General features: G+C 47.6%; 1 protein-coding gene across 1 annotated transcript; it reads left to right on the top strand.

The window, feature by feature from the left end:
• The first annotated feature begins 4,696 nt into the window (after positions 1-4,696).
• On the top strand, positions 4,697-9,498 carry LOC104675927 (protein TXNRD3NB). The gene is made up of 6 exons (XM_030937292.1): positions 4,697-5,177; positions 5,285-5,425; positions 6,781-6,825; positions 6,919-6,995; positions 7,349-7,406; positions 9,464-9,498. The coding sequence occupies exons 1-6, from the start codon at positions 4,790-4,792 to the stop codon at positions 9,496-9,498; spliced, it is 744 nt and encodes a 247-aa protein (XP_030793152.1). The 5' UTR covers positions 4,697-4,789.
• Positions 9,499-10,175: the final 677 nt, after the last annotated feature.

Here is a 10,175-nt window from a genome sequence, read left to right as displayed (position 1 = left end):
GAGGCCTGCACAGGGTGGAGCTCAGACATCACTGGGATGGGACACCTGATGGCCTTGTCTTCCTTTAGGGGCGGGGACTTCAGCGTTAGGATGCCTCAGTCAGGACCCTGCTCTGGACTGCATTGGTTTCTGCCTTCTCATCTTCTTCTGGTATTCAGGGAAGGGTCTTGAAGTTCTGGTGACACAGGGCTGTCTGGTTTCTTTAAGCAGCTGTGCCTGTAGATAAAGAGACTACAGAAACCCGTATGTTTTTGTTTTCGTTTCTTTTGCAAGAAATAGAAGAAGGGCTGTAATCCCAGTGCTTTGGGAGGCTGAGACAGGAGGACAGCTTGAGCCCAGGACTTGAAGACCAGCCTTGGCAATATAGCGAGACCCCTGTCTCTACGAAAAATAAAAAAATATTAGCTGGGCATGGTGGTGTGTGTGCCTGTGGGCCCAGCCACTTGGGAGGCTGAGGTGGGAGGATTGCTTGAGCCTGGGAGGTGGAGGCTGCAGTGAGCTGAGATCATGCCACTGCACTCCAGCCTGGGTGACAGAGTGAGACCCTGACTCATAAATAAATAAATAGGAATGAAGGAAGGGAGAGACTGGGTTGTATGGTCAGTTTATATTTAACTTCTGGAGAAGCTGCTAAACTATTTTCCAAAGCAGCTAAACCGTTTTATGTTTCCACTAGCTATGTATGAAATTTCTAGTTTTTCCGCATCCTCGACAATAATTCTTTATAATAGGCATTAATGGGTAGAGAGTGGTGTCTCAGTGAGGTTTTAATTTTCATTCTCTAATGACCAACAATATTGAGGGCCTTTTAGGTGCTTCTCAGCCAGTCATGTACCTTCTTTGGTGAAATGTCTTTTCAGATCTTTTGTCCATATTTTAACTGAGTTGTTTGTTTTCTTATTTTTGGGCAATAAGAGCTCTTTACATTGTTTGGATACCAGTTATTTACCATATATGTGATTTGAAAATATGTCCTCCCCATTTGTGGCTTGTTTCATTTGGTGTCTGTAGAAGCACAAAAATTGTAATTTTGATAAAGTCTGTCAGTTTTTCCCTCCTTTGGATTATGATTTTGGCATCTTATTTAAGAACTATGCCTAATGCAAAATCATAAAGTTTTCCTCATTTTTTCTAGAAGTTTTATGGTTTTAGCTCTGATATTTCAGTCTATGATCTATTTTTGGTAATTTTTATGTATGATGTGAGGTAAGCTTTTAAGTTCATTTTTTTGCCTGCATGTATCTAATTGTCCCAGTACCACTGGACAGAGTACCCTTGAAAGATTGCCTTTTCCACATTTAATTGCGTGGCACCCTTGTCAAAAATCAGTTGGTCATAAATTAAAGAAAAATCAGTTGGTCATAAAGAGTCCAGAAGGACTTTTAATTCTGTTCCATTGGTTATTCTTACGCCAGTAACACACTGTCTGTCTTCATTACTGTAACCCTGTATTACATTTTGAAAGTGGGAAATGTGACTCCTTCTATTTCGTTGTTTTCCGAGATTGTTTTGGCTATTTTAGATTCTTTGTATTTCCGTATAAAGTTTAGGATCAGCTTATCAGTTTCTGGGATTTTGCCTTGAATATATAGATCACTTTGAGAGTATTTTATCTTAATGATGAAGTCTCAGTATGTATGAACATGGAATAGCTCCCCATTTATATAGAGCTTATTGAAGTTTTCTCAGCAATATATTGTAGTTTTCAGGGTACAAGTCTTATACTTCTTTTATTAAACTTAGTCTCAAATATTTTTATTCTTTTTGATGCTTTTGTCAATGAAATTTTAATTTCATTTTTGGATTGCTCATTGCTAGTATATATTGACTTTTGTATATTGATCTTATGTCTTGCAATCTTGCTGAACTAGTTTTATTAGTTCTAGTAGTTTTTCTAGTGGAATCTTTACAATTTTCTATATACCGGTTCCTGTCACCTGCAAATAAAAGTAATTGTACTCCTTCCTTTCCAATTTGGACAGGATTGTTTCCTTCTTCCTGGTTGCACAACCTAGAACCTCCAGTGTAACGTTGAGTGGAAGTGGCCAGAAGAGAACTCCTTGCCTTCCTCCCAATCCCAGGGGAGGCATTCAGTCTTTCATCACCGAATGTTCTATTCCCTGTGGAATAGAACAGACACCCTTTGTTGAGTTGAGTATGTTCCTTTCTATTCCTAGTTTATTGAGAGTTTTTATCATTTAAAGAGTGTTGGATTTTGTCAAAACTTTTCTCAGTCTACTGAGATGATCATGTGGGTATTTCAGATCAAACGAATTTGGAGATTTTGGTATTTTTCTTTACTTTCCTGATGGTTACAAAATCATTAGATTTCAGAAATATCTAAGGAACCTTAAAATTCCTTAAGTACTCTATTTCCCAAACTTCCATCACTCCTGATTTCTACCAGTCACTTTTTACCTGCACTGTTTACCTAGTAATTTTTTTTTTTTTTTTTTTTTTTTGAGATGGAATTTTGCTCTTAATGCCCAGGCTGGAATGCAATGGCGCAATCTCAGCTCACCACAACCTCCGCTTCCCAGGTTCAAGCAATTCTCTTGTCTCGGCCTCCCATGTAGCTGAGATTACAGGCATGCACCACCACGCCCAGCTGGTTTTGTATTTTTAGTAGAGATGGGGTTTCTCCTTGTTGGTCAGGCTGGTCTTGAACTCCTGACCTTGAACTCCCAACCTCAGGTGATCTGCCAGCCTCGGCCTCCCAAAGTGCTGGGATTACAGGTGTGAGCCACCGTGCCTGCCCTACCTAGTAATATTTTTGCAAATCAACTTACATTTTATGAATATGTACTTAAATACATGTATTTTAAAAGGAAACTTAATATTGCTATGTGAAAGATGTCAATGAAAGAGTCAAACTGTAAAATATTTGAAGAGATTTATTCTGAGCCAAGTATGGGTGACCAATGGCCAAAGAGATCCTGAGAACATGTGCCCCAGGTGGTCAGGACACAGCCTAGTTTTATACATTTTAGAGAGACAGGAGATATCAATCAAAAACATGTAAGATATACAGAGGGGCTTCCAGGTTATAGGTAGATTTAAAACTTTTCTGATTGATAGTTGTTTGAAAGAGTTATGTTAGTATCTAAAGACCTGAGATCAATAGATAGGAATATCTGGGTTACGATGATAAGGGGTTGTGGAGACCAAAATTTTAACATGCAGATGAAGCCTCTGGGTAGCAGGCTTCAGAGAGAATAGACTATAAATGTTTCTTATCACACTTAAGGTCTGTGTTGATGTTAATGCTAGTCAGCTTTTCCTGAAATCCAGAAGGGAGTGGTAGTCAGACATGAGCAGGGCAGGAGAGGGCCTCCCCACCAGGAATGTCAGGCCACCATCAGGTGATGGTCAGGCAGTCGTTAAACTGTCTCTCTAAAATAATAATTGGTTGCAGCCAGCGCCAGGAAAAGGCAGTCTCCCAATAGATAGATACAATCTGAAACTGGTAATCAGCAGCTTCCCGATAAGGTCTCAGGAGTTGGGCGAGTGGGTTCCAGCATGTGCACTAAGATGCAAAACGGTGGAGTTTAAAACACTTGACTGGTGAGGGAAGAACACCTCAAGCGAGCATGCGCACGGTTTCAGTAAACACACCACACCTGTGGCCCCTCCCAAGTTCTGGCAGGCCACGGCGCAGGCAGGCAGCCTGTTCCAAGGGAAGAATCAGGGCAGAAGGGATGCAACCCTCCGGGAGCCTGCCAACATATAAGCCCCAATCAGTGGCCAAACCGTGCACTTGATCGCTCAGGATGCCCTCTTGCCCTCTTCCAAGTGTACTTTACTTCCTGTCATTCCCGCTCTAAACCTTTATAAAAAGTATATAAACCTTTTAATGAACTTTCACTCCTGCTCCAAACTGGCCTCCGTCTCTCCCTTTGCCTTATGCCCCTCGGCTGAATTCTTTCTTCTGAGGAGGCAAGAACTGAGGTTGCTGCAGACTTGTATTGATTCGCCACCGCTGCTAACAGGAAAATGGTATGATGAAGCAGGTTCAACGCTCCCTTCCCATCATGGCCTAAACCAGTTTTTCTGGTTAACGTTAGAATGCCCTGGTGGAGAGGAAGGGTTCATTCAAATGGTTGGGGAGCCTTAGAATTTTATTTTTGGTTTACAAAGGAAAATAAAAACTGGGACCCCAGTTCACTCTGCTGAAAGGAAAAAATTAAGCTGAAAGCCAAGTCATGCAAGAAGCAGTCTTTCCTTTTGTTCCTGAGCAGACAGTGACAGATAAAAGGTTAAAGATCTTCACTCCATGTTCACCTTATCTTATAGTGAGCACAAGATGAACACATAATTGACCATTCCCCTACCTGCTCCTTTTCTCTTGCAACATGTGGATTCAGTAATGAGACCAAACTCTCCCTCTGTCCTCTCCAGCGGGCTTTTCCCCCTTTAAATATTGAAGCCATTAAAATCATCTCTGGAGAAAAGCACAGACCTGTCTCCCGGGATGTGTCCTTAACCTTGGCAAAGTAAACTTCTAAATTGATTGGGACCTGTCTCAGATACTTTTTGGTTTACAACTGCTGTAAAAGGAAACAGTCTCACTGCCTGAAACAGAAAGGAATTATAATAATAATGGCACAGAAGAAAAGCTATATAAGATAAAGTCGATCTCTGGGTTAAGAAGGTGGATTGAAAACAAATGTAATAATACTGTCTACTGAAGGTTCTCTCAGATTGCAGCGGGATGTTTCATGAAAGCATAGACCCAGAATGATAGGAGGACAGGAGACTGCAGCAGCTGAGCTCTGGAAGCCAGAGCTGGATGAGGGACCTGACTGAGAGGAGGCTTGGGCATCCGGAGCTGAAAGCTGAGCAGCAGACACCACCGGAGTCTGTGAGGGCACGACTGAGCATGGGGCTAGCTTGCTGCTGCTCCCGCACCACTGCAGAGGCGTCCTCTCTGGAACATGGAGACAAGGTTTTTGGACAGGGGGTTCCCAGTCCCCTGGAAGAGATTAAGAGACTACTGAAGATCTCCAGGGCACTGCAAGCCAGGTCTGTACCCTCCAGCCAGGAGAAGGCAAAAGGTCTTTCTGGAGAGGCTGGGCAGCCAGAGGGGAAAGGCCAAGAAAACTATCCTGGCCCTGGGGAAGTAGAGGGTAAGGCAGAGCCAGCCATGAGAAAGGATGATGTTTGCCCAGGCATGAAATGTAAGTGATGAACGCTGATTTAACCAGAAGTTCTGCAGTTGCTTTAGGGGATGAGACAGGGCACAGAGGCCAGTTTGTAACAACTAAGTCCTCATCTCCCACAACAGATATCAGCGGATGGTCTCTCATGGAAGAAGCCAGGGCAGCTACACCCAATGACTTAGCAATGAGAAACACCAAACCAGACAAACACCACTGCTGCTGGGAAAGGGACCTGGGGAAAGGGAAAGGTGGTTCAGAGAGCAGAGGTATTCCATGTGAGCCTTTTAGGGCTTCCTGTCTCTTTAGACCACATGCACATATTACGTGTATAAAATAAGGCATCGAATACAAACAATGAAATGCGAGTGCTGAGTTCGATAGTCTCATACATCCCCATTTGAGAATAATGCTCCCCTGTGAGGGAGTCGCCATTGGCCAGCTAGCAGGGGGGTGTTGGCAGGCGTGGCCTGAGACAGTAGGCACAGAGAGTATGGCCTTTGGTTTTGGTGAGCAGCGGGGGCCTATGGTTTTGGTTTTGGTGAGGAGCAGTGTATGGTGGGGCAGGGGACAGCATGCCACTTACTCTGCTGAGTTTGAGTCAGAAAAGTCATTCCTGAAGCAAAGCAGTGTGCTGGAGGTTCTATTTGCTCCTGCAGACACCCCCTACCACCCCCACCGCCAACCCTCCTCCACCTGCTTCGTGTCCCTGGAGACGACCTCCAGGACTTGTCAGCAGGACTCCAGCCTTGACCTCCACTCAGGTCCAACCCATGGGAGGCACCAGCGGGAGACTAAATGGGGTGGGAGCCCCACAGGAACCTCAGGTGGACAGAGGCTGTGACCTCCACCCAGACCATAGCCCTCAGGCAGCTCCTCCCCACTGACATGGGGTGCTAACATCTCCTGCAACTCTCCTGGTGAGTGCACCCTTGGGAGTGGGCTGCCTGTCGCCTCCTGCCAGACCTGACAATGGGACCATGGGGGAAGAGCCCCCTGCTCGTGGAGTTTTATTTCAGGAAGGCTTTGTGGCTCTGGGCGCTGCTGATCTGCTCATGTCAAGTGATTCTGTGAGAGCCGCAGAGTGGCACTGGCTGCTGTTGTCCAGTTAGGAAAGCCTGTTACCAACCCTCTTGCTTGAGCAGCTGCCTCCAGGAGCCCTGCAGCTGACAGCCACGAGCTCCTTATATTTGAACTGCTTGACTCTTTAAATCCCATGAAATAATGCGACAACACACAGTGACAGACCAGCAGAGAGTAGCACGTAGGGGAGGCTTACGAACATTGAAGGGACAGAAGGGTGAGGCAGTTCCAGGGCCCAGTGTACTGTCAGCCACTAAGCAGGGCCCTGAACACAGTTCGTCCTTCTAGTGGCCACAGTTGACAGGGCCAATGAGCTGCCAAGGAGCCTCCTTGGCCTCTGAGCCCGTGAAATGAGTCTGCCGCCGTCTCTCCAGACTGCTTTCAAGACCCAGGCCTTGGCTGTGGATGGTTTCCCCGACCGTCCCTGCCAGCCCAGCCCCTTCCAGGAGGCTCTGTGCTGCGTGAGGGGAGGCAGTGAGTGTGTGTGTCTGGCTTCTATTCCTCCCTTGCCCTCCATTCCGACCCTTGTCCTCCACCCCAGCCACATGTCCTTCCAGTCCTTGTCTGACGGTGTCCAAGAGCCCATGTAGGCCACACACAGGTCTATGAGAGCCAAGCCAAGAGCTCAGCGCTACAGGCTGCTCTCCTGCTCTCTGACCACCCCCGGCGCCCTCTGCAGGCCAGGATGGGCTGCTCTGCTTCCTGTGTCAAGACTGTCCAAATTCCTGCCAGGCTCACACCCCGGCCCGTTGGGCGGTGAGGTAAACCTTCCAGCTCCCCTCGCCCCAGGAGGAGCTATTTTCTCAGCTTGCTGAGGAAGGGCCTGGCAGGGCACAACCATGGTTGCCTCCTAGGTGGTCACAGAATGGCGGTGGATTTGGGCACTGAGAAGGGAAGTGCCTGGACCTGGTATCCAAATGTGATGGGACTAGGCAGGGCACAAGCTGCAGAAGCAGAGCAGGGCTCAAGGCCCATGCCCACCCTGCCAGAGGGTGCAGACAGGTGGGAGCACCCAGCTTGTGTGCTTCAGGGCGTGGTGCCCCAACTAGCCTGGCTGCAGGACCCAGGGCAGTAAGGGCCTGTCCGGAACCAGCTTCTCTGCATCACAGCATGCTGTGCTCTGCTGGACAGATAACACCAGCATTGGCGAGGACCCTCAAGCCACCGGTCTGTTGGGAAACTGAAGACCAATCTGCTTAGGCCCCTCATCACGTTAGAAGAGCTTCCTACCATTTCCTGCTGAAGCCAGTCCTCACTTCTTCCTTTTAGGAGGAAAGTCTCGGCTGGGCATACAGTGCCAACTAGAGACCACACGTCCTATGTCCCTTTGCAGCTGGCATGGCTGCCAACCATGTGACTAGGTTTGGAATGTGATGTTGCAGCTTCCACTTCAAGTCCTTATATGTGAAGTTTCCTGCCCTCCAGTTCCTCTCCTCTTTCAGCCCACAGGCGGGAGTACAGGTGTGAAAGGAGCCGGATGTGGCCATACACCTCAAGGAGAGGTGAACCACAAGGAAGGACAAGGGCTACTGAGTGATCTCACTGGGCACAGTCCCACCAACGTGGACTGCTCATCTTTAGAGGGTTAGGAGAGGGAGGTGCCAGCTTCTGTGTTTCGGGCCACTGCATTGGAGGTGTCTTTGTTGCAGCAGGTGAGTGCTGACCAACACGCCATCTCCGTGTGCCAATTTAAAGGGCATTTCCAACTCCATGCATTTGGAAAACAGACTAGCCTCACAGTCAAGCAATCTGAATTTCTTCCTGCAGCACCTTGAATGCACCTGTGGGCACCCGGGGCTCTGTTTTCTTATAACCCCTTGGATCACCACCAGCATACCAAGGATGGCCCAGCCAAGTGCAAAGGCAGCCCGGCCGCCCGCACTAGAGAGCTGCTGTCCTGGAGGAACAAGACTGGGCCTCTGCCAGCCCTGTCAAGGTCCCTTCCTCTGGTGTTTGGGGAAAGGGATGGGACTCACATCTTCTTAGACAGCTGCCTGACCCCAGAGCTGGTGCCCTGCTCTCATTCCCTCCATGGAGATGAGGCCAGGACTCAGGACCACCCTCTGCCTCCAGGGGACACAGCTCCCACCGCAGGCTCTGGCACAGGGCTGGTACCTTTCAGGTCACAGAAAGACTTCACACACAAAAGCTGTCAACAATATCAAATGTCCCTGCTCCTGCAGCCATGAATCACGCTCTAGTCTGGGAGGTGCTCCCTCGTTGGTCCCGCCTGCCGCCTCTGTGGTTCCCACTAAGTCCCCCACTGTACAACAGCTGTCTACTCCCAAACTTGAATCTGGTCTCTGTATTTAAAAATATGCAATTTGAGTTTTCTCTTTAGCGGACTCACAGGCCCCAGGTTAGACTTAGGGTAGAATTCAAAGCCCCACAATCTGATGTCCCTGACCCCTCCTGCCCAGCAGCCTTGTATGTGGTGAGAGGATGGGATGGAAGAATGACCTCTTGCTGTCCCCAAAGCAAACTCCATTACCCAGGCAAAATCCTGGGTCACAATTGTAATGTGAGAAAAAAAAAAAGAATGTAAAATAAGAAACATTGAACAGGACAGACAGGGTTTGTTCTGTTTTATGAAGGACATAATCTACACTGGAGTCATAAGCATCCTGAACCTCTTTGTGCCCTGTGCCAGGAATGACGCTCCAGAAAATCTGAGGGAAGAGGTGGTTTCAGCCCTCACCCACTCGGTTCATCACTGGACCACATGCATGCCTCATCAGAGAGCGCGGGCCTGCTGGGCAACCCCCTCCCTCTGATATTCAAAATCTCAAGGGCTGCAGTCCCAAAGCAGGGTCAGCCAGTCTTCCTGCCAAGCCTGGAGCCCGTGCATCTGCCTCTGCTATTTCCTTTTGCCAGCACACTATGCCAGCACACTATGGCACCAGGGAGAGCAGAGCCCATCCTGTGGCTGGGAGGGGCTGGGATTCCTGCAGTGGCCACAGAGGCTTCCAGAGAGAGAAGAGGATACTATTCCTACAGATGCTCGCAGGCCGCCCCCAGCTCAGGCTCCCAGGACACAGCCCTTAACCCCAGTATCGCTTCACCCCTTCTCTGTCCTATAAGCCGTTTAGGAGTCAGGCACAATTTCTTTTGGCTCGTACACCCTCAGGGTCCAGTGCTCACACAAATGAGTGAAGCAGCCCAGGCGTCCAGAGAGCACATAGGCCTTGTCAAGGGTCAGTCTCCACTTACCTGGCCCCCTATAGCTACCTGGGTCATGCGGGCCATGGCAGCTGAATAGTGGGGAAATGTGAAGTTTCTTTCAAACATGGGCAGCTAGTTCTATTTCCTATCCGCTTTATTGAGGTAGCCACCATAATGATTATATAGAATAATTCTATAATTCCACAAACGTTCCGTAGTGCCTATTTGAAGTCAATCCACTCCCCTTCAGTCCTGACCCCTGCCAACCACTGATGTGTTTCTGTCACTATAGTTTTGCAAGTAGAATCACATGGTATGTAGTCTGTAGTGGCTCATTTTGTTCATTTAGCAGAATGCATCTGGGACCAATCTATACTGTTGTGGACATCAGTAGTTTGTTTCTTTTTGTTGCTAAGTTAATAAAATACAGATTGTCCCTGATTTGACCAATTCAAGCTGGTTCTGGGTAATTTTGAAGTGTCCTCATCACTCTTTGATCACTGACTTGCTTTCTGGCAAACAAGATGTTCTAGGCTCATCTTTGTGTGGGGAGCAGTGGGTGGAGTTGTGTTTATTGAGATAAATTCACATGAATTAAACCGTTTTAAAGTGTGCAATTCAATGACATTTAGTACATTCACAATATTGTGCAACCACCACCTCTTGTCAAAATATTTCCATCATCTCAAAGGGACACCCCATACCCATTAAACAATAACTCCCAATGCCCCACCTCCCCAGCTCCTGACAAACTCTATTCTACTTTGTCTCTGT

The sequence above is a fragment of the Rhinopithecus roxellana genome, chromosome 1 (assembly GCF_007565055.1).
Source record: "Rhinopithecus roxellana isolate Shanxi Qingling chromosome 1, ASM756505v1, whole genome shotgun sequence".
Lineage (NCBI taxonomy): Eukaryota > Metazoa > Chordata > Mammalia > Primates > Cercopithecidae > Rhinopithecus > Rhinopithecus roxellana.
This window is presented reverse-complemented; position numbering and strand designations above follow the sequence as displayed.